At 53.6% G+C, this 24318-nt stretch overlaps 2 protein-coding genes across 3 annotated transcripts in view; both read left to right on the plus strand.

Annotated features, from left to right (window-relative positions):
- ZC3H3 (zinc finger CCCH-type containing 3) overlaps positions 1–14996 on the plus strand; it is a 151394-nt gene extending 136398 nt beyond the window's left edge. For both annotated transcript variants that reach the window (XM_030481027.1, XM_030481036.1), the window contains exons 11-13: positions 1272–1477; positions 12217–12297; positions 13480–14996. In XM_030481027.1, the coding sequence (XP_030336887.1) occupies positions 1272–1477; positions 12217–12297; positions 13480–13511 (319 nt within the window). In that variant the 3' untranslated portion in view covers positions 13512–14996. The remainder of the gene's footprint in view (positions 1–1271; positions 1478–12216; positions 12298–13479) is intronic.
- A 3955-nt stretch (positions 14997–18951) lies between these two features.
- Positions 18952–21478, plus strand: MAFA (MAF bZIP transcription factor A). The gene has a single exon (XM_030481048.1). The coding sequence runs from the start codon at positions 19372–19374 to the stop codon at positions 20236–20238; it is 867 nt and encodes a 288-aa protein (XP_030336908.1). The 5' UTR covers positions 18952–19371; the 3' UTR covers positions 20239–21478.
- The last annotated feature ends 2840 nt before the right edge of the window (positions 21479–24318 follow it).

The raw sequence follows: 24318 nt of genomic DNA on the forward strand, positions 1-24318 counted from the left end.
GACCTTCTCTGGGAGATGGAGGAGCCCAGATGGAGACTCCACTACTGGAAGTGGGTAAAGCTTATCCATAGCTCTGTGGGAGACTGGAAACCATCATCCCTTGTCCTCACCTCCATGGCAGAGAGCAGTGGCATGGAGGGGCTCACCATCAGGGCTTGAAGAAGCAGAGATGGGGACGGGCATGGAGATGCAATAAACTTTGTGAAACCATTTGATGCTGGGCTGGGACCTTGGTTAATCCTTGGAAGCTCTCTGAGCAATCTCTGATGCTTTTGGGTGGTGGGATGGAGCCACAGGCTGATGATGGAGATGTTGGTCCTCATCCTCACAGGGAGACAGATCTTCTCAAGCTTGGTACATCCTTGTCTTCCTCTGCCCTTCCTGCAGAACAACTACATCCAGTGTAATTACAATTAAAGCTAAGTTGGAATTTGGCTTTAAAAGCCAAAAGCCAAAAGTCCTGGTTAGTGGGAGGAGAAAATACCAGTTTGGGTGCTCTTTGCAGATGGATGTGGGGTGAAGGTGGGATGGAAATGGAGGGACCTGGGAGCTGGGCTGGGCTGGTCCATGCTGTTGCCCAGTCCTAGGCCTCATCCTGGCTCTGCCTTGTAAGCTACCAGAGGAGGGTGAGCACTCAATGGGCTCTTCAAACTTATCCCAGGTGACAGAAGAGCCTCGGAATGCCACCCAGCTCATGTCCCCTGTGTGAACAAGGTGTAAAATAGCTCCATGCTCTTTTTAGGTAAGGAGGCACCTTCCTCCTATCCCAGGGCCAGCTCCACTAGGGGAAGGGAGCACATCCAAGCTTGGAAGCTGCTCTGAAGGGTATTTTTGCCTTTATGGCACCATCATTGGAGATGTAGAAGGAGCTGAAGGGTCTGTTAGCTGGGTGCAAGGCAGGAGGGTTGGGGATAAGCCAAGCCCAGTGGGGCATCCCAAGCCATCCCTGCTCCCCACACCCTCCATCTCCCCCCTTTTCTTCTCACTCAGCTCAGATAGCACCCAAGCAGGAGCCCAGCACCTCCAGGAGCATCTGAGGGCTGGAAACCCTGCAGGGAAGCACAGAGCAGGGGTTTCAGCTGGGGAGTGAGAAACTCCGGCTTAATCCAAGCTGGTTCCTGGGATATCAGAGATAGAGCCTGGGATGGAGCTTGGGGAGCCTCCATGTGTGGCTTTGGTGGTTCACCCCAGTCTCTTCCATTGCACGTGATGCCATTGCCAAGTGGGATTGTTTTCTCTTCCCTTACTATTTTTCCCATGTGCTCCTGCAGGAATGATCCAGCTCAGCTCCACGATGATGGGGAAATGCCTGGACCCTCCAGTGCAGAGAAAGAAGTGAAGTTTTGGAAGGAAGCAGACACCTCCCCAGCCAACTGGCCACAGAAACTGCCATCCTTCATCTCCCTCCAGTCCCCAGAATCCCCCAGTGACCAGGCCTGCAAAGTGGAGGATGAGGAGGAGGCAGAGGATGAGCCAGGTAGGAAGCACTTGCTCTGCTTTTGCTCATATGTGCTCTGAGCTGCTTCAATTCCAAGTGGGAGAGTTATTCCCCACTGCTCTCCATGGGTTTTGGTGGGATTGGTGTTCCTTGTGAGTCACTAAACCAGTTAACTCTGGGAGCCCAAACTGGGATGGCAACTGGGACTCCTATCTCTGCATGCAGAGGCACGAGCTCCTGGCTCTGCTCCCAAAACCACACAGTAGGATTTTGTCCCTATCTTTTATCTTCCCTTATCCCATAAATTACCTGATGATGAATCCAGTCTTGTTCCTGTGATGGAGTCAGCTTTCCCTGATAGGTTGTTTCAGAGGGATGCGGTGATGATCTACCTTACTGCTGGACCTACAGAGGTCCCTCTGAACCATTCATCACATGTTTCTTGGCTCAAAATAGCTTCAAAGCTTTGAAATAGGAACATCCCTGGTGGGAGGAGGGATGGGGTGCTTGCAGGTTGGAAGTTCGAGGGAAGAGCCATGTTAATCTGGGATTATCTGCTTTGTTCTTCTGTTAAAAGTCAGAGGAAAAGGCTTTGGAAATAGGTAAAAATACAGTTTTAGGATGAGCAAAACTTAGGAACTCTGACACGTGAGAGCAAACAACTTGGAAAAGTTCAGGGAAATGTTTTAACTGTTTGAACTGGCTCTAGGGAAAAAAGGTGGGGAAAAGTGTGGAAGCAATGAGAAGAAACATCTTTGTTTCTGTGCCAAGCAGCTCATGGTGGAGATTAGCTGGATTCCTGCTTCTCCAGTGTTTTCCTTGGTTCTTCCTCTCCTGATTCAGCTCCTACACTGCAAAATCCCTCAATCACTATCAGCTCTGCAGGAAGGGTTGGGACTTTGGGGCACTCTGGGGATGCATCCATGGGAGCAGAGGTGATGGAGATGGTGATAGCGAGGCAGAGATTGTGCTTGGTCCTTCCCAGCGCTGGGTGGGACGTTTTTGGATGGATGATGCTTCACACTTTCCTTTCCATCTCCTGAGCTCCACTGCAGAAAAGGAGGCAGCATTTGGCTCAGGAATCATCCCTCCACATCTCTGATCCCATTCTGAGCGTGCAGTCAGAGCAGGATCCTGCTGGGATAAGGGATGAATTCAGCACCTAAGGCCAGGCTGGGCACTTGCACTCATCCCTAAGTGGGTACCAAGGATCTGCAAGGCTATGCCTGGCTCGATCATGAAGCACTTTGAGCCAGGGAATGCTGTTGGAAAGAAAATTCCCAGGATTAGCAACATATTCCTGAAGTCAAGGCGAGTGCGTGCGCTGTCAAATCGTGGCACGATGGAGACTGTTCCGGCCGGGAACACTCCTCTCCATGACATAGGGTGAAGCACTTGGCTTCCTTTTCCAGGGATTTCTTGCCCTGGGCACCTCCCTCCTTCCCTTTCCTTGGCCTTGGTTCAATTCCCTTTTGATCTCGACAGCAGGGCCAAGGAAGCAGCAGCTTAATCAGGTGGTTTTATCTCTGTGATCACGATGGAACAATTAATCCATGGACAAGAACACTGTTGGAATGCCCTGGATTGCACTTGGCAGCCTGGAATGCTCGGTCAAGAGGGCAAAGGCATCATCCTGGCAGTGAGGGCATCCTTTTCCTCTAAAATCCAGTTTGCACATTCATGGGAGGATGATTTCCAGGCCTTTGGGGTGGGAGGATGAGTAGAAGGAGCTGGTTCAGTCCAGGGATGTCGGGAGGAAGGCTGTGGGTCCACGGTCAGGGAATGCATCCCTCTATGCTCCTTTGCCTTTGACCACAGAGCATGTGGCATCAGGAAAGCAGATGCTGGAGGATCCATAGGAAAGGAAAACCAGGCAGGAATTGCAGATGGTTGTAAAATGATCTGATGATAAAGCAATTTCCCTGCCAAAGGGATGCAGTGATTGCGCGTGGTGAGGATGGGCATGAGGATGCTGCTCAGTGCCTGGGTTTGCCCATGCCCTGGGATGTGCTGGGTAGTTAAATCTCATCTCCAGACACAAATGAATGGTCTCAGGGGTGCAGCAGCAGCCAGAGAGCCCCATAAGCAAAGGGGAGAAAAGGAGCCCTGGCCACTGATGAACCATCATCCTGAGAGGGCTAAAGGACTGAATGCTTCATGATGGCCAAATCAATCCTCTGGTGTCCTCAACATCAGAAGGACATGGAGGTGTTGGAGCAAGCCCAGAGGAGGCCACGAGGATGAGCAGGGGCTGGAGCAGCTCCCGTATGGAGCCAGGCTGAGAACATTGGGGCTGTTCAGCCTGGAGAAGAGAAGCTGCGTGGAGACCTCAGAGCAGCTTCCAGGGTCTGAAGGGGGCTACAAGGATGCTGGAGAGGGACCTTCATCAGGGACTGGAGTGATGGGACAAGGAGTGATGGGTTCAAAGTGAAACAGGGGAAGTTCAGGTTGGATCTAAGGCAGAAGTTGTTCCCTGTGAGGGTGCTGAGGCGCTGGCACAGGGTGCCCAGAGAAGCTGTGGCTGCCCCATCCCTGGCAGTGTTCAAGGCCAGGTTGGACACAGGGGCTTGGAGCAACCTGCTCTAGTGGAAGGTGTCCCTGCCCGTGGCAGGGGGTTGGAACTGGATGAGCTTTAAGGCCCCTTCCAATCCAAACCATTCCATGATTCTCTGATCGCCAGGACTGGTGCTTATGAGCTTGAGATGCTGTTTTGAGCTGAGCGGGTGGTCAGGATAAGTCCTTGTGTAGCTCTAGGTAGTAGCTGGTGTCTGTGGTGGGGTTTGGGGGTCTGCAGCTCCCCCGCTGCAGCCATCATAGCAGGGATAATAGTGGGTTTCTTCTTGTAAAGCCTGAAGGTGACACACAAATTGGCGAGGTAGTAACTAAGGAGGAGGACAGGTTATTATTACAGAGGGAGCTGAATTGCTTGCTTAAATGGTCACAATTTGAGAAAATACCCTTTTAATACTGGTAAATGCAGGAGAAACAAAGAAAAACACCAGCTCCGTGTCTGGGAGAGATGGGGGGGGGATTGGAGATGACCTTTAAGCACCAGCATGGGCAACAGCATCAGTTTGCAGGGTCTCAGTGGGGGGCTGCAGCCTCTGGCCTTGGGATATAGATAAAGGGGGACTGGAAAGGAGTGATGCTCATGGCAGGGGGGTTGGAACTAGATGATCTTAAGGTCCTTTCCAGCCCTATTCGATGATTCTATTAGTCTGCATGTGGTCTGATGTTGTCCTCCCATGGGGAGGGTTCCCAACCCTTGTAATTTGGGGTCGGAGGAGTGATTTGAGGGTGCTCAAAGCACCCTCCAAGAAGCCTGTGGGGAGAACAAACCGCTTCCAGCCAAGCATCCCGGCCAGGAAGGGTGGGCTTGGTGGCATCCCATCCTTCACCTGGTTGTGTTCTCCATCCAGAAGGGCAAACCCAGAGGGAGCACGGGCTCCCCAACCACTCCACCAGGTAATGGGCTTTTCCATATTTCACCTTCCAGTTCAATAGCCGGTGCTGGAGCCTCAGTGGCCTCCCCGCTCTCATTGTGAGCAACTCCAGCAACGCGAAGCCCTTCCAATCGAGTGCTAATTTAATTAGAAAGCACCCATTTGAGTTAATTTGTTCGAGAAGCTCACGGAAAACTCCTGGAGTGAACAGATGTTCCCCTCTCCCCCGATGAACATTCAGGGCTTTGTAAATGGCTCCGCTCAGCCTTGTTTAGGAGAGAAAAGAGGATTTTATAGCTGCAAACGACCCTTTCTGTAAACATTTTACAGCTCTCTGCACGTTTGAGTGACGATAAAGCCCCAGCAAGTCGTCGGGCTGCAAAGCTGGGACCATACGGCCATCATTTCCTTGTCATATTTCACGGTCGTAACGGTAATGGAAGCTGCTCGCTACAGGCTTTTCCTAACGGCTCCGCTGAGCACGCTCAAACGCTTTGGCTTTGGAGGGATTCGGGGAGGTGCAGAGCTGCTGCGGGTGTTCACAGCTGTTCATGGCATCAGGGAAGGGTTTGGGTTGGGAAGGAGCTGAGGATCATCCAGCTCCAACCCCCTGCCACGGGCAGGGACACCTTCCACTAGAGCAGGTTGCTCCAAGCCCCTGTGTCCAACCTGGCCTTGAACACTGCCAGGGATGGGGCAGCCACAGCTTCTCTGGGCACCCTGTGCCAGCGCCTCAGCACCCTCACAGGGAACAACTTCTGCCTTAGATCCAACCTGAACTTCCCCTGTTTCAGTTTGAACCCATCACCCCTTGTCCCATCACTCCAGTCCCTGATGAAGGTCCCTCCCCAGCATCCTTGTAGCCCCCTTCAGACCCTGGAAGCTGCTCTGAGATCTCCACGCAGCTTCTCTTCTCCAGGCTGAACAACCCCGATGTTCTCAGCCTGTCCTCATATGGGAGCATTAAGTGCAGACCTTGGTGCAGATCGAATGGATGGGAGGTGGTTGCAGATCACCTGAGGTCTTTGATCATTTGCCTTCTGCAGGCAATAGAAGCAACTCAAATCTCTATGGAGGAACAGGGGTTTTAGCAGGACAGTGGTGTTTGACCTCTGCGTGCCTCAGTTTCCCCCATTACCTTATCTCCTACTCAGCGAGAGCTCTGAAGCTTTATTGGTGGTTTGTGGGTGGCTTTGGGACCTGCAGGGTGGAAGCATCCAGGCGGGCTTGGGAAGAGCCAGGGATGAGTTGAGGCATGAGAGGAGCAGATAAACCATCTCCTTTGTGTTTTGAGGGGCAGCGACGTGATCACCATGCCAGGGTGCTGCATCCATGTGCTCATCATCATCATCATTCTGCTCTGGTGGCTGATTGATTCAAGATCCATGTGGCAGGACCTTTTCCTCCATCTCTGTGGAGATGCCACCAGTGTGTATGGGATGAACACATTACATCATCTTCCTTCCCCTGCAACTCAGGGTCATTTTAAGGTTCGACTTCCATCCTGTGATCCATTTTAGGATGGACAAGACATGTGGCTGGGGATGTGTGCTCTCTTAGGAGGCAGGTAGGAGATAGTAAGAGTAGGTGGAGGCACTTTGATGGTCATGGTGAATGCTCATGGGAGTTACAGGACTTCCCAGTTCCTCAGTAGATGATACCAAGGGCACAAGGACAAGCTAAAGAGAGGAAAGGCAGCAGAACATAAAGCCTTGAAGTCTACAGGGAAAACAAAAGGGAATTAGGAGCATGCTTGATGTATCTTGTCCTTAAATCAGCTTAATCCTTAAATCCCATCTCTGCCTTCCCTTGAGGTCTTCTGCTCTTGTTGGATAAACGATCAGGGTCCACACAGGGAGTGGGAAATCTCCATCTTCCTTCCTGATGGTACCAATGAACCCTCCCTGTCTCATGGCTCATAAGCAGCTTGGACCTTGGTGGTACCTTCCCACCTCTTCTCCTGGCACTTGGCACATCTTTCTTGGAATGGAGAGGGTGATCCATGTACATGGCAGATGGTGATGGGATGCTCCTGTGCTCACCCTCATCTCCTCCTCACCTTTGCTGTGTGATCCCACTGCAGGTAGATGCTTCCCTCACCACCTCCCCATCCGATGCACGCTCCATTGGACACACAGGGAGACTTTAATTAGAGAGCATCAAAACTCCTTCATAACTGAATTAAGCAATTCCCTAATAGAATTGCTTTGTCTAATGCAGAAATCTATCGAGCTGCAGGTTCAGAGCAGGCTGCACCTTGAGCAGGACAACGTGTGTCAGTCTGATTGGTTTCCTCCTAACGGGCTGGATCTGCTCAGGTCTTTAGCAATTGCATCTTCTCCTGCTGAGTCAGCAGGTCCTTCTGGGTGATCAGGCTGTTTGGTGGGGGGCTCTGCAGTGGGGGAGGTTTAGCTTGTTTTCATACACCTGAGATACCAGTTTCAGACATCATCTTGGTCATGGGTGCTTCCTTCCTAACCCGGAGGGACCCATGGGCTGGTGGACCTCCCCAGAGGGACTTCCTGGTAGATCTTATAGAATCATGGAATGATTTGGGTTGGAAAGGAGCTTAAGATCATCCAGTTCCAACCCCCTGCCATGGGCAGGGACACCTCACACTAGACCATGTCACCCAAGGCTCTGTCCAAGCTGGCCTTGAACGCTGCCAAGGATGGGGCATTCACCACTTCTCTGGGCACCCTGTGCCAGCGCCTCAGCACCCGCACAGTAAAGAACTTCTTCCTTGTATCCAACCTGAACTTCCCCTGTTTCAGTTTAAACCCATCACCTCTTGTCCTATCACTCCAGTCCCTGATGAAGAGTCCCTCTCCAGCATCCTTGCTCATCCCTCTGCAGCAGTGCCTTATATCTGGCAGCCTTTGCCTCCATCCCTCCGTCTCTTCCTTCTACTAAAGCCCTCATCCTGCTGCAGGACACCACCAGGCTTGGGGTACCATTAAGCTTTAGGGTGATGCTTGATAACAGGGAGAGGTTGAAAGGCTTGATAACATGGTGTTGTTGAAGGTTGGGGTTGGATCCCCTCAAGTCTTGGTGGCTCTGGGCAAGTCTAAAAGTCAGAAACTTCACTGCTGTTTCATTTCCATATTGCAAAGTGGCCAATTTAGTTGAAGCTTCCAGTAAAGCTGATGGGTGCTGGGACTTGTTCTAATTGGGCTCCTGCTCTGAATCAGAATCATCCTTTCTTAGCCCACCAAAGGCTATTGAAAACACTCTGATTTACTTCCCACGTGGACCCAGCCGCCTGCACGTTTCCAATCCTCTTCCCTCATTGATTTGCAGGCGACTTTCAGACCTGCCAAGTCTCATTCCTCTGCCAGGACTGAAATCTACTTCTTCCATATTAATTTTCTACCTGATTTTTTAGGGTCTCATCCACATGTGGCGGAGGGTCTGAGACCAGGGCTTTGAGACTTTGCTCAGGATTCCTGAAGAACCCTCTTGTTCACCTTGTTGCCACTTGGCAGACCTGTTGTTCCCCCCCATAAGTTGTTTAATGACCTAAAAAGTGGAGATGGAAGAGCCCTCTGAGATGATGAAGTCCCATCTTCTTCACCTCACTAGGAAAGGACACATGTGGTGTCCACCATATGTCATCATGGTCAGGTCAGTGTGTACCAGCAGACCACAGAGCATCTCTGCCATGTCCACCATCCAACGAAGCCCCTCTACCACCACTGCAGCTCATGGCTGGTTTTCTGGTTGCTTTTTTCCTCCTAAAAGAAGGAATTAAGGAGAAGAGACACGGAAAAATCCCAACATCAAAGTTGGGATGTCGTGAGAAGCTTTGTGCAGAAGGAAAAATGCTCAGATGTTTTTTAGCCTTCCAGTATCAGAAGGGGGCTACGAGGATGCTGCAGAGGGGCTCTTCATCAGGGACTGGAGTGATAGGACAAGGGGTGATGGGTTCAAGCTGAAACAGGGGAAGTTCAGGTTGGAGATAAGGCAGAAGTTGTTCCCTGTGAGGGTGCTGAGGCGCTGGCACAGGGTGCCCAGAGAAGCTGTGGCTGCCCCATCCCTGGCAGTGTTCAAGGCCAGGTTGGACACAGGGGCTTGGAGCAACCTGCTCTAGTGGAAGGTGTCCCTGCCTGTGGCAGGGGGTTGGAGCTGGATGAACTTCAGGTTCTTTCCCCACCTTTAAACCCCTTTAAATCCCCCTGTATCCACATGTGAATGAAACAAACCTTGTTTTCAGTCCCCCGTGGGGTGCAGCTGGAGCCGCTCGGCTCGGCAGCGTCTGGGGGAAGGCCAGGCTTTATTGAAACCCATAATGGTGCCACCTGAAGCGTGATTTACTGCACTGTCCACTCCTCGGCCTTGATAATATATTTCTATTAGATTTCCTTCCTTTCCCTCCTTCCTCCTCGCAAAGAGTGGCAACTTTCTCCATCTGCCTGACACCTTCTTAGGCTTAGGCAAAATAAATGTTGATTTTCATCAGGAGGAAGAGCGCTGGAAGTCCTCATTCCCCGCCTGAGCTTGACAAGCTCAGCAAAAGCCGCCCGCTTTTCGAGGGAGAGAACTCGTGATCCAGCCCCGGTTCTTCTCTTTGGAAGCAGTTCAATCATCGTAATGAAAAAGGGGTTTCTTAGCTTGGCTTTCACTAACTAGAAATGATATACCTGGTTCCTGGAAGATGGATTGTGTGGCTGCTGAAATGCAGACGAGAAGGAGAGGGGGGAGAGAGTGAAGGCGTGCGAGATGCGACCCAAGATTGATCACGCCATTTGCAGGATCTCCCATGCACAAACAGCAGAAAATATCTTTTCCTTTGCTGGGGTGGGTTTAGTGACACCCCTTTTTAATCCAGGGCCTCCCTTTGGCTTCCACAATGGGGTGTTTCATCATGGGGTGTTCGCCCATCCCTGTTTGCTGGCTGCGGGGTGAAGCATCCACTGCTCCATCCTTTCCCGGAGCAGCATCTCCCTGCATCCAAAGTGAGAAACTGGACCAGTTTAGTCCTTTTACAACCTATTTGGGGTTTATTTCATTATCACCCTCCTTAATTTTGTGAGGTTTATGTTTGAAATCAGGCTGGGATGCTCTGAAAGCATCTCAGCTCTATTCAACCCCATACAGAAGTCGGGAAGTTAATTACAGTTGACTTAAAAATCACCTTTTCTTCCTGCCCCCCCAAAAAAGAGAGAAATCGATATTTCTCCTTCTGTAATCATATTTGCTTTGAGTTGCAAAGCCTGGCTTTCATGGGTATTAGCTAATGAAGACTTTTCCAGCTCATCCAGCATGGAATTGAGCTGTTTCCACTGTTCCCATTGGACCAGGACTACTGTTGTTTGGGGCAGCAACGAGGAGATGCTCATTTTGACCCATTGAGGTTGATGAGTTGGGCCCTAATTACACCAACCAGGGTGGAATTTGGATATCCCAGGCTGGATAAACCATCTGGCTGGATGCAAAAGGGATACTTGGGGTGAGCTGGAATATCAGGAGGTGATCAGAGGCCAAGAGGGATGCGATGAGCATCTGCTTGGTGTTGCTGTTCCCCAAAGCTGAATTCGGCTGCGTTGCTGGTGACTAATGGCCAAGTCCGTGGTGGCTGCTGTGCACCACTCTGATGTATGGGTGTTATATTAAGGGTGGAAAGGTGCTAAATGAGCCCTCTTTATTCTATATAAATTAGCTCAGAAGCTATGTATCACTGCCACGGCGGCTTAGACTCAGAGGCAAGTTTGGTTAAAAGCAGAGAACAACTCTTAGTGGCTCCCCATTGTTGGATGCTGCTTGTGGTCCTCACCTCTCCATCCTCTTCTGCCCCAAAACCTTCTCCTTTGGGCTTTCAAGGCTGCTCGAAGCTGCCCATGGTCCCGGTTCTGCGTTGGGCATCATTGTTTGGGAAGCGCAATGTGGAGCACTGATGTGTTTGCAGAATCATAGTGTGGTTTGGAAAGGACCTCAAGATCATCCAGTTCCAGCTCTCTGCCATGGGCAGGGACACCTTCCACTAGACCGAAGTTGCTCCAAGCCCCTGTGTCCAACCTGGCCTTGAACACTGCCAGGGATAGGTGATTCACAACTTGGGCAGAACATGGGCAACTTGTGTGCTGCTCATCCAGAACATACTCATCTGGAGGGGGTTTGGGCTGCATTCCCTCCATCTTCTCCATGACCTTCTCCACCTCCTGGAATCCCAAGTGAAAGAGGACTTTTTCCCCTAAACCTCATCATTCAACAAGCTGTGGATCCCTTTTTCTGGAAGAGCTCCTCGTTTTCCCATCCGCATTCATCTTGGTGTGTTCTTGTCCAAGTGTCCACACACTCTATTACCTCCCCATCAGTTTGGTAGGTAGAACCCCATAATCATTGCTTCTCTGCACCCTTCAGGGAGGGAAAGTAGAAGAAAGGTATGTCCAGTGTTGAGGTTGAAATGGAGGAGGACTTCACACCATCCACCTGGTCGATGGGATGTGCCTGCACTCATCCTGTAAAGACTTCACCTCCCAGAGGCACTTCATGGGGGTTTTGGCTTCATACAAGCAGTTGGGACCCTCTTTGGGGGAGGCACAGTGCTCCTGCAAGCAGAAGTCATCACCTGAAGCATCTTGGGGGCATTCTAGGGGTGACTGAGAGCTGTGGTCCCCAAACCTTTCCCAAGCATGGCCAGAGCACCAAGCATGAGTTAACCTCTTGCTTACTGGCACTTGGGTCTTTCCTGCTCCACTTCATCCCCAAAGCAGGTCGAGATGCCCACCTTGGGCTGCAATATGAAGCTTTGTCTACTTTTAATCTTCTTTTTCACCTATAACTTGGGGTTTTTGCAGCAGACTTACTGCTCTGTGATGGGAAGGGACCTCTGAGTGTCTCCATCCCATCCGCATGTAGGGGGCTGAGGTTGCTCAGGGATTTAGGGAACCAGCCACCTCCATCCCGGCCATGTCCAAGGGGAACATCAGCCCTGGGCTCATACAGAGACACGTCCCCATCCCAAAGGGACCAACTCTGCACTGAAATGCTGGGGAAGGGGCTGCAGGGCAGCAAGGCCAGGCTGAGCACCCACTGGGGACACACGTGTCCCCCCCAGTGGCTGGCAGGGTGGTTGTGGACCTACAACCATTGTGTGGGCTTTGGGATGGGAGGGACAGGATGCAGTTAGGACTTCTCCACTTGCTCAATAGTTAATCCTTCTTGTTGGCCGCCTGGGCACCTTTTGCTCCCTTTTCCCACTGTTAAAGCATGAAGTGCTGGGGCTGTGGGAGCCCAGAGCTCAGGATGCTCCTGCACCTGCATCCCAAGGGATTTCCAAAGCAACCCAAGAAAACCTTAATGACTTTCTCCTCTTTTCTTCCTTTCTGCTCCCAGTCGGCACCAAAAGGAAGAGGACTTTGCTGCCAGCATCCTTGGGGGACTCCGAAAACACCCATCTGAAGGAGGGTGGCAGAGGTGAGGCTGGTGGGTGCTGTTGGGTGGGTGTTGCTGGTGGAGTGGAGGAGCACCCGTGTGCCCGGTGCCTTATATCCAACCTAAATCTCCCCTGTTTCAGTTTAAACCCATCACCCCTTGTCCTATCACTCCAGTCCCTGATAAAGAGCCCCTCTCCAGGTTTCCTGGAGCCCCTTTAGGCACTGGAGCTGCTCTAAGGTGTCCCCTTCCCGCAGCAGAGGGGCAGGATCCCCTCCCTGAGCTGCTGCTCACGCTCTGGGGGTGCAGCCCAGCACATGGGGGGGTTCTGGGCTCAAGCACACACTGAAGCCGGGTCATGGGGAGCTTCTCCTCACCCAACACCCCCAAGTCTTTCTCTTCCAGCAGCTCCATTCATTCTCTGCCCAGCCTGTGTCTGTGCTTGGGATTGCCCCAACCTTGGTATAGGACCTTGCACTTGGCTTGGTTGAACTTCATAAGGTTGGCATTAGCCACCTCACAAGGGTGTCCACGTCCCTCTGGATGGCATCCCTTCCCTCCAGCGTGTTGACCACACCACACATTTTGGTGTCATCAGCAAACTCACTGAGGGTGCATCAATCCCACTGTCCATGTCGCTGACAAAGACGCTGAACAGGATCAGTCCCAACACCAGCCCCTGAGGGACACCACTCATGACTGGTCCTTGTGGGCATTGAGTCATTGACCACAACTCTTGGAGTGATGCTGGAGAGGGACTCTTCATCAGGGACTGTAACAACAGGACAAGGGGTGATGGGTTCAGACTGAAAGAGGGGAAGTTCAGGTTGGAGATAAGGAAGTTGTTCCCTGTGAGGGTGCTGAGGCGCTGGCACAGGGTGCCCGGAGAAGCTGTGGCTGCCCCATCCCTGGCAGTGTTCAAGGCCAGGTTGGACACAGGGGCTTGGAGCAACCTGCTCTAGTGGAAGGTGTCCCTGCCCGGGGCAGGGGGTTGGAACTGGTTGTTCTTAAGGTCCTTTCCAACCCAAACCATTCCACGATTCTATGAGTGCAACCATCCAGCCAATTCCTTATCCACCGGGTGGTCCATCCATCATATCCACATCTCTCCAGTTTAGAGACAAGGATATCATGAAGAACACTTCATGCAAGCCCATGTAGACTTGTAGACACATGTAGACACCACCAGTTGCTCTGTCCTTACCTTTTTCCTCTCCTCCCCAGGCAAACGGCTGCAGATCAAGCCCAGGCTGTGAAGAAGAGCCCAACCCAACAGCATCCAACCAGCTCAGGAACCGCAGAGCCGGGCACGACCCAGCACCTACCTCAGGACGCCGCGCCTGGACGTGGCACCTTCTTCTCTTCTTGCTCTTTGGGGACGTTGTTGTGGCAGGGAATGGGGTGGCAGCACTGGGGCAGCACCACCCGCTCCTGCAGCTTCATTGGGAGTATTTTAAGTTGCCAATAAATTATCTTGGTCCAGTTTAGTGAAGGCAAAACTCTGCTCCAGGCTCTTTGGATGCTCACGGGGTTGGGAGGAGGCTCCCGTCTCCATCAGTCCTCCTGCAGATCACAGCTCTGCTGCTTGTCCAGGACATGAGGTGATGTCCCATCGTGTGATGTGCCCTTATACAGGTCAGCCACTCTACTGGGATCAAGGATGTCCAGTGGTCTCAAGTCATCACCACACTGGGATGTAACAGGGCATAAAGCCCCCCCAGAACTCCAGTCTCTCCATACCAGCTCCATCCATCCTGCTCCATCCCCTTGCTATTGGGAGGGGATTTCTTGGAGCAGAGCCATGTGCCAAGAGCATCCCAAGTGGAAACGTGTTGGGAGCAGCATTGAGCTCACACCAAAGGCTCCTGCAGCGTGTCGGGGTCCCCATGGCTGGTTACACCCTGATTCCCATCTCTCCTTATCCCAGCAGGGGTTTGGTTTCCCTTGGGAGACCCAATCCAGCTCTTTTGGGTCCTTCCCAAATCCAAGCAGGAGCAAACCATGGGAAGAGCATTGTGCAGAGCGGAGTACTGGCCATGCAGCTGCTGGTACAATGGGTTTTGCATCCATGGGTTCAATTTCCACCTGGATTTCAAGGCAGTGGATGCTGTTCCCACACACGGATGCGATTCTGGGCACAGCAACAGGACCAAGAGGTGCTGAGAGCCATGTGTGGTGGCAGGATTTGCCCATCCACTGCCCCTCCATCCCATCCCCTGCATGGAAAAGGCATCAGCAGGGACATGGGTGAGCACTGGGGCTCCCTGGGGACCCAGCACCCAGCTGGGCTTGGTGATGGGGTGGGTGATGGAGCCACCACGGTGCCATGGGCTCAGCTGCACCGTGGATACAAGGGGCTGATGGCTTCAATTTCACCCCTAGGGGACCCCCATGGAGGGGGGTATCTTGTCATCACCCCACATCTACAGGATGGGGTGCTCTTGGTGGGGGATTTATCACCTGGCTCAAGTGACTTGGACCCTGGGATGCCTCCAAAGGCACCATGTGGCTCCTATGTAAGGATGCTGAACTGGCAATGGTGTTTAGTGCCACTTGGACACCAGTTTGGGGTGGCCTCATCCCCATCATCCCCCCAGCTATTGTGAGGACCAGCAGCTCCCACCCCAGCCTGTGCACCACGAGCTGTTTTTTAGTGACTCCTTTGTTGTTTCCATTTCTATTAAATGTCTTTGGCTCACCCTTGTGTTTTGATATGTAAATAAAGAGGTTGTTCTCCGGGATGCCCGGTCGGAGCGTGGCTCTTTTATTCAGCAATACCTGAACATTCCATCAAGGAGAAGCTGCTCTGATCCCCAAATCTTTGCAGTTCTTTCAGTATTAGAACCTTTTCCCCCTTTACCCATAAATTATGTTTCTTCACATGGTGGTTTCCTAACAAAAACCAACCTAAATTCACTACAAATCACCCCGGAGGAGATGCTGCTGCTGCAGGTCCCCAGTGAGGACCAGTGCAGGGTGATGGTGGCCAAGAGCTTCGGTGCTTCTGGCCATGGCTTCCTAATGAGCAATCTAATGAGGATTAAGGCTCGCTCTGCGCTCATTAAGGGAGGTGATGAGTAGCTCCCCAAGAGCCCTGACGCTGCTTCCCACCAGCTCTGGTTCAAATCACTGCTTGGGGGTGATGGATTCATGAGCAGGGATAAAAGCAGCCGCTGGAGATGGTGGTGTTGAGCCCCGACGCCTCGGTGATGGGCCCTAATGGGGTTTATCCATCTTCCCCATGATGCTGTGGTGATGGGCTGGCCCAGGACCATGGTGAGAATGTGCCCTGGGGGGGTTCCTTAGGTGGAGATGTGGCACCAGCTTCTTAGTATGGTTTTTCCCCCTCCCAAAATGATGGCATCAAGCAACCTGCTCTAGTGGAAGGTGTCCCTGCCCATGGCAGGGGGTTGGAGCTGAATGAGCTTTAAGGTCCCTTCCAACCCAAACTATTCCTTGATTCTATGAGTTTTGACCCTTCTCCCTTCATCAGCACCCGGGTTCCTGCTGCAGATGCTGATGGACCATCACCAAGATGATCCCACCAACATCATGGGGTCGCTATCCCTGCGAGAGCTCCCCAAGCCCATCACCAACCCACTGGGGAAACTGAGGCAGGACCCATGTGTGCCCCCAGCCCTGCTCAAAGGGTTAAAGGGGCAGAGGAGCCGCCCGCTCTAAAAGCAAGAGGTGACACCATCCCAGCACCATCCCATGGCCACCAACCTGGTTATGTCACTCGACTGTCTACATGTAAACCCAGATGACCGGCCCGGCGTGGCGGGAGGGATGGGGACGTGTCACTGTACCCGCCACCCACTATAAATACCCGAAGGGGGTGTCTCGGGTGAGTGACGGCTCCATTGGAGCCCTTCCCATTCCCTAAATCCCGTCCTGGCTCCGGGCCCATCGCTGGTGGCAGCTGCTGATGGGGGCCGGGTGCCCCCGAGGCGTGAGCAGCTCCGGGGAGGGATGTGCCAGGGGGAGGGAGGTGGCTCCGCATCCCAGATTCCCGGTGTGGGATCATGATATCCCACTGCGCAGGGACAGGGATGCTGCATTTGGGGTCACACAATGAATAGGGGTTAAAAACACCCCGTGAAAAGGGGTTTTTCCGTTGGAAAAGTCTCAAAATGTCCTTTTTGTCCCTTTTTTTGTCCCCTCTCTCAATTAGGAGGGGTCCCATTATCCCCTGGCCAAGTTTGGGATCTCCAGTATGGGATAACTGTGTCCAGGTTATCCATTATGGGATAAATCCCAGCATTATGGGGGTCCCAGGGGACCTGCCTCCATGTCCCTCCTAAGGGAGGACAAATGTCATCCCTGCCTTAATTTTACCTCTATAGGAGGAGAAGGATGGAGAAGGGGACAACAAACACCCCAGATCCAGGGGCTGGATCCAATAGGAGAGATGATGTGGGGTGGTAACTACTGGGGATGCAGCAGGAAAAGGGATTTCACACCCCCAAAAACCCTGTTTTGTATTAATTTGTCCCAAATCATCCCAATTAGCACCCATGCAGGACAGTGTCCCCATCCCCAAAGCCCCAGGCAGGGATGGCATCAGCTGGGTGCAGGCACCGTGTCCCCCCATCCCATGGAGCTGCCTGTGGGCAGGATGCAGCCAGGCTGGGATGTCGTGGTACCCCAAGGGCATCCTATGGGAGATGGAGACAATCCCAGGCCTGAGGAGGATCGCTGGGTGGTGGCGGGTGCTGACAGCCTCTATGGGATGAAGCCGCTCATCCCATGGGATTACGTGAGACAACTCAATAGCGACTGCCCCGTGCCTCAGTTTCCCTCCAACACCTTGGTATGAGGCTGCACCCACAGCCAGGACCAGGCTCCTGCGTGCTCCATCCCTGTCCTCTGTGCGTGTCCCCATGGCCCCCCCAGCGCTGTCCTTCACCCCCCAACACTGCCCTTGACCCCAGCAGTGTTAATCCCGTCTCTTTCCCAGGCACATCCTGGTCCCTCTTGTGCTGCAGCTGCAGCAGCCACGAGGTGGCAGGGCGCGGAGCAGCAGCCAGGCCAGGGCCTCATCCTGCGCTGGGATGAGCACCCAAAGCCCCTCACTTGATGCCAGTGATGCTTTTGCCATGGGCATAGTGGGACAATGGTGCTTCATCCTGGAGCTGGTGATGCTCCTCGCCATGTGCAAGGCACAAACATCACCTCCTGGGGCACGAAGCCAGACCTGGTTTGTGGGAACATCAAATAATATCCCCAAATATATAGATGTATATTTTTTGGAAGGATGGAAAACCTTCCCTGTGTCCCAGGAAGAATGCTGGGCTGCTCCAGCCTGGGAACATCGAGGTGGGGAAGAGGTTGTACCCCCGTGCCATTCCTGGTACCCGCAGGAGCATGGGAGACTGTGGTCCCTCAGTGAAGTGGTGTGAAACTTGGTTTGGGATCAATAATCCACATTCTGGGTCTTTCCCATTTCTTTGGGGGGAAATTACAGTTTCTTTTCCATTCGTGCTCACTCCCTGCTTGGACCCAGGGTGGTTGGGGGGAGCAGGAATGGGGGGGTGAAGGAACATGGTAGGGCCAGGAGATGCAGGGGGGATACAGAGGGGATGCAGAGAGATGCAGGGAAAGGGAGAAGAGGGGATGCAGGGAGGTGCAGGGGGTTGCATGGGGGTGCAGGGGGGAATGCAGGGAGATACAAAGGGATGCAGAGGGGTGCAGGGGGGTGCATGGGAGATGCGGGGGGATAAGAAAGGAGTGTGGGGAGGATGCCTGGGGGATGAAGGGGTATTCAGAAAGGGAGCACAGGGGATTGCAAAGGGTTACATGGGGGTGCAAGGATATGCAAGGGGATGAGGGGAGGATGCAGGGGGGTGAACGAGGGGTGCAAGGGGATGTAGGGAGGATGCAGAGAGGATGCAGAGGATGCAAGGGGGTGCAGGGAAGGTGCAACGGGGTGCAGGGAAGGTGCAAGGTGGTGCGGGGGGTGCAAGAGGTTACATGGGGATGCAGGGGGTGTGAAAGGGGATGTGGGGGGCCTACATGAACGATGCATGGAGGTGCAAGGGGATGCAGGGGTATGTGGGGGGATGCATGGGGGATGTCTGGGGGGGGAATGCCCGGGGGATGCAGGGAGTATGCAGAGAGGGGATGCACTGGGGATGAAGGGGGGTGCAGTGAGGTACGGGGAGATGCAGGAGTGATGCGGGTGGGGGGCACAAGGGTGTGCAGGAGGATGCAGAGGGGGATGCAGGGGTTGATGTGAAGGGATGCAGGAGGATGCCCGGGGGGGATGCCCGGGGCACGGAGCCCCGTCCTCCGGAGCCGCCGCGGGCAGCGCCGAGCCCGGTCCCCGCAGTGACTGACAGCAGCCCCGGGGCGTTGCCATAGGGATATGCAAACCGAGACGGGGCATCGTCCGCTCTGATCGGTCAGAAACGATTGTCCCCGCCCCGGGAGGAGGGGCCTGGCCGCGGTTCCCCCATATAAAAGGCAGCGGGTTCCATTCAGCCGCCCGGCAGCGCCGAGTACGGGCAGGGAGCGGGCAGGGGACGAGCAGGGGGGCAGCCCCCGCCCCTGGTGCCCGTGTCCGGGGTGGGAGGAGGAAGAGGAGGGCAGGAGAAGGCTCTTATCCCGGGGAGGTGGGGCCGGGGCAGGTGCCAGGGGAGGCAGGAAGGGGCGGGCAGGGCGCTGCCTGCTCCTCGCCATTGGGAACCGGCCGCAGGCAGCGTCGGAGCCGTGCTGGAGAGAGCCCGGTCCCGCACCCACGGGGCTCCGCTTCCCGGTGGTGGGGGGAAGCCAGGAGCTGAGCCCCGGAGGAGGGTCCAGCAGCGGAGCCCCGGAGCCCGGCTGCAGAGCGGTGCGGAGCCCCGACGGAGGGTCCCGGAGCCCGGCTGAAGCCCCGAGCAAAGCCCCGTCGGAGGGTCCCGGAGCACGGCTGAAGCCCCCAGTAAAGCCCCGACGGAAGGTCCCGGAGCCCGGCTGAAGCCCCCAGTAAAGCCCCGTCGGACGTTCGTGGAGCCCCTTCGGGGCAGCCGGTTACACCGCGGCGAGAGCCCCGGAGCGCGGTGGGAGGAAGCGCCCCGAGTCCTCGGTGAGCGGCGGTGCCCGGGGGATCTCCCCCCGGTCGCTCCATGGACTGAGATGGCCTCGGAGCTGGCCATGAGCGCGGAGCTGCCCACCAGCCCCCTCGCCATCGAATACGTGAACGATTTCGACCTGATGAAGTTCGAGGTGAAGAAGGAGCCGGCGGAGGCGGAGCGGTTGTGCCACCGGCTGCCAGCCGGGTCCCTCTCGTCCACCCCGCTCAGCACTCCCTGCTCCTCCGTGCCTTCCTCGCCCAGCTTCTGCGCTCCCAGCCCCGGTGGGCAACCAGCCCCTGGCCCCCCGACCACCACCGCCGCTTCCCTGGGCTCCAAGCAGCAGCTGGAGGAGCTGTACTGGATGTCGGGTTACCAGCATCACCTCAACCCCGAAGCTCTCAACCTGACGCCGGAGGACGCGGTGGAGGCGTTGATCGGTGCCCCTCACCATCATCATCATCACCACCAAGGCTACGAGTCTTTCCGACCTCAGCCCTTCGGTGGTGAGGAGCTACCCCCGGCCGCCCATCACCACGCCGGTCATCACCATCATCATCATCACCATCTGCGCTTGGAGGACCGCTTCTCCGACGATCAGCTGGTGAGTATGTCGGTACGGGAGCTCAACCGGCAGCTGCGGGGCTTCAGCAAGGAGGAGGTGATCCGCCTCAAGCAGAAGAGGAGGACCTTGAAGAACCGGGGCTACGCTCAGTCCTGCCGGTACAAGCGGGTCCAGCAACGGCACATCTTGGAGAACGAGAAATGCCAACTCCAGAGCCAAGTGGAGCAGCTCAAGCAGGAGGTGACCCGCTTGGCCAAGGAAAGGGATCTGTACAAAGAAAAATACGAGAAGTTGGCCGGCCGGGGCTTCCCGAGGGAGCCCTCCCCATCCGCTGCCCCCAAACCCACCGCTGACTTCTTCATGTGAGCCGCAAACCCGGGGAGGGGGGGGGGAAAGGTTGTGTGTGTATATGGGGGGGTCCTCCCTTTTTTTTTCTCCCCCTCTCCATGTACGGAGCGAACCCTCCGCTTGTACAAACCCCAACAAATGTGTTATTTTTGGGTTTCTCACTGATATTTTTGGGAAGGCGGGAGCTGAACCCCCCCCGATGGGACTCGAGGGGGGGGGGGCCCGGAGCCAGCCTGCATGCGGGACGTGTACGGCCCCCCCCGGGAGCATCGGCGCTATGCCGGTGGCTTCTCCCACGCATCCCCCCCCATCCCTTACCCTACATGTTTGACCCTCAATTTGACGTTGAGTTTTTGGAGGGCTTCCCCATAGATTGGGGGGGGGGGGTGGGAAGCCGCCTCCCTTCCCCCCCCGCCAAACCTGAGCCACGTTTAACTTATTCACCCTTGTAAATATGTAGAAATTAGTTAGTTTTTTGCCTTTTTTGGGGGGTTGTTTCTTCTTCCTCGAGCCTATATTTTGCTTGGTTATGAATTAAAAAACCAAAATCCTTTAGAAAAAGAACAAAAAAAAAAAAAAATACACGAGTCTTAAAAAAAAAAGTTTGTATGTAATAGCATGCAAATAATATCGAGTTAATTTAACGATGTTGGGAAGAAGCCGAATGCACTATATACAGGAAATCGATTGGGTGAAATAATACTGTTTTATAGAGATTTAAAGTTATCTATGCTCTTACAAATAGCGGGGAGGGAAAGGGAGGGGAGAGGGAACAATTTTAGGGCGACCTGAAAGGCAATATAGTAATATATGAACTGCGAACGGTTGGCTGCTATCTCACTATGCACCAGATTTATTTATTAACCCTCGGGAAACGGAGTTGTTATTTTAACCTCGATGTGGGAAGAAGGAGAGAAAAGGCACGTTCTTTCTTGTGTAAAAAAGAAAGGAGAAGAGGAGGATCCGTGCAATTGTGCTTGGAGCAACCGCGGGGCCGATCCTGCGCGGAGGAACGGGCGGGTGGTTGTTGCTGGTTGTTTTTATACCAAGTTGCTTATTTAAACGCGAAAAAAAAAACCGTTAAAAAAAAAAATAATGACTTTTGGGGTAAATCACAAAGGTCTTTGGGACAAAGCGAGCTCGGGAGCCTGGTGCATTTTAGGTACTGATCGTGCGAAGCGTTTTTAACGACCTGTTGTTTCGATTTGTGACGGTTTTAACGATGTTGCATCAAGATAAAAACTTATATTCAACTAGAGCCTGGGTCGGGTTTTCTCTCAATTGGGGCGGGGGGTGGGGGGGGAACAGCTTTGTCTTTTCGTTTTGGAGGGTTGATTATTCCCTTTGAGGCTTCAGATTGATGCCAAAACCTTTGCCGAGCTCCCATCGAGCTCGCAGGGATAAAGCCATCGGTGGTTATCACTTGCGAGCCAGGGAGCGCCGTCGGCTCTGCCCCATCGAACTCCGGCTTTTCACTTTTCCTGCCTTTTTTTCCTGCTTTTTTTCCTGCTTTATTTTGTTCTCTTTCCCCCTGAATGGAAGGTCCCAAGGTGCTCTGGAGACCTTCGTCCCCGTGGCCGCTCTAAAGTCACCTTCACCCCAGTGCGGATCCAGTTTGGTCCCAGCTTATCCGACACCGTCCCGCTGAGCCGCTGGCTTTGATTTTAAACGGTAATAAATGATTTTTCTTTCCCTTTTTCTTTCCCCTTTTGAGTTCTTAATTCAGGAAGAGGGGAAAAACCCAAACCAAACACACCCTTTCCCTAAAGGAAAGCTTTAGGGTTGGTATTTAAAAGTGGTTTAGGGGCATTTTGGGACTGTTTGCAGGAACGTTGTGTCCCGGTTCTGTTCCGCGCCGCTCGGGAAGCGCGGCCGATATCCTCCCAGCTCTCCCTGGTTTTGCTGGGCACAGTAGAGCAATTTATGCCACAATCTTTGGCACAACGTAATTCTGAGCATTTATATATATTTTATTGTATATTTTCCTTCGTGTATTTTCGCACAGGCTCAGCCACGGCAAATCCCAAGCGGGAGTTGCCCCGGCGCAATGGCTGCGGCGTGTTTGCTCCGTAAATCCCTGCCGTGCTAATGCAACCCCCTGGGATCATCCAAGCTTTGTGGGGTACATGTAGCCCTGGAACACCCTCTAGTTCTACCCTCCCTGCACCCCTAAACCTCATCCCCCTGTTTTCTTCAGCTGCTTCAGTGTCTTATTTTATGTCCAGAGGGGTTTTGAGCAGCCTGAGCTCAGCTCGATGTCAGGCTTGTTTTACTGGGATGGGAGCTGGGATGCATGGAGGGACGCTCGCCCCATGCCTTATGCACCAGGGCTGGGCAGAAAGAGGGGTTTGGGGGGGTTCACCCCCTCTTCCTATTTGTATTTTGAGCTGGGGAAGCTTTTCAAACCTGGCTTTTGAAATAAGGAATAACATATCCTGCTGCCCGTGCAGCCTCTCGCAGGACATCGCTTCCTCTCTGATTATTTTGGGAGGTGAATTGCATCTTCCCGGTGGGTTATTCCCAGTTTTTCATCTTAAGATCCCCCTCTCCTGACACCTGATTTTTGGGAAAGCATTCGCAGCTGCCTGTTCTGTGACTAAATAAGAGTTTAGGGAGAAGAAGAGGTCTGGGGCTGGTACCATCCTCAATCCATCCCGAGGACCCTGGTCCATCTATTTCCTGGCTCTTGCCGTGGTCCGTGCTCCCTGCGGGCACATCCCGTGTGTCCTTGTGGGTTGTTTCCACTTTTCCCAGCTGCAATGGGGGTGGCTGGAGGAGCAGAGCTGCCTCTGGGGCTCTGTGGGGTTTTGGGGGGAGCACTGGGGTTCAGTGTGATGCTCTGATGCCCATGGGGTGGCTGCGATTGCCTTCTGCGCCCTGATACCTTCCCCACCACATTTGCAGAGCGAATACAGCGCTTCGGGGCTGAGGATACTCAATTTTCCCCCTTTCCTCGGTGTCCAGCACTGCTTCATCCCTACATCCTCCTGCTCTTTGATTTCTGTTTCTTTCTGGGGTTGCAGAAAGCTGGGGAAGATGCAACCTGGGTCTTGGCATGTTGCTTCCTCAGGAGCAGACTATTCTGATGATCATGATACCCTGTCCTCATCATCCCCAGTCCTCTGAGGGCAGCTTTAGCAGGGATGTGACCCCCAAATCCTCGCACTGTTATTCATTTTAAATACTTTATTTCTTCACTGATTTATTTGTTTTCCAGCCCCTCTGGAATTCCCCCAAGCAGGGCAATAGCTGGAGCAGGACATGGTGCATTATTGCTGTCCGTTAATCCTGGTCCTCCATGGGGGACTCCATCCCATGGCTGCTCCATGGGGAGGTTTGGGGGCAAAATCACACCCTTCTGCCCCTTTGCAATGTTGGGGTGCAGTTGGGGACCCCCTGGTCATCCCCATCACCCTGATTTGCTTTGTGATCCTGAAGCTCCCAGTGGGGAACCTGGTCTCCTGGATCTGTCTATGCTCCTGTTTGGTGAATAAATAATAAAACCTAAATAACTTTATGCCCAGATGGGGTTGATTTATGATTTGTCTCCTTGTTGGGGCTTGGAGGGCTCAACCCCCTTTGCACCATGGGTTGGGTGGGGGTCTGGGTGGTCCCTGTATGTTTTTGCAGCATCTTTGGGGGTGGCTGCATGGTCTTGTGCTGCAGGACCATGTCTGTGCAGTGTTGTTGGGCTGCATGTGCATGTCCGGAGCATGTTGGTACGTGTTTTGGGATGGGGCGTGTTGCGGGTGGCATGTCAGCACATGTCACCCTGTGCCGCAGGGCTGCGGATGTCTATGGGTGTCATGTCTCCGTGTTGCAGGAGGACGTGTGGAATTTGGGGTGGCTCTGACCTCTTTTTAAAGCTTTTTTTTCCGCTCGTTTCTCCTCATCTCTGAGCATCCTTCCCCAAGCGGTTGCTGCTTGTTGGGGTCTGCATGGGGTGGTAGGATCTTGGGACACTGCATGCTCCTTCCTAACAGGATCTGCAGCCTGTGACCTTGGAGGGGATGAAAACAGCAGCCCTATGTTCTCACCCTAACCCCACGGTGTGTCTTTTGGGGTAAGGGTGTGGGGACAAGCCTGGGGGGGACTGGC

This window comes from Strigops habroptila, chromosome 1 (genome assembly GCF_004027225.2).
Source record: "Strigops habroptila isolate Jane chromosome 1, bStrHab1.2.pri, whole genome shotgun sequence".
Taxonomy (NCBI): domain Eukaryota; kingdom Metazoa; phylum Chordata; class Aves; order Psittaciformes; family Psittacidae; genus Strigops; species Strigops habroptila.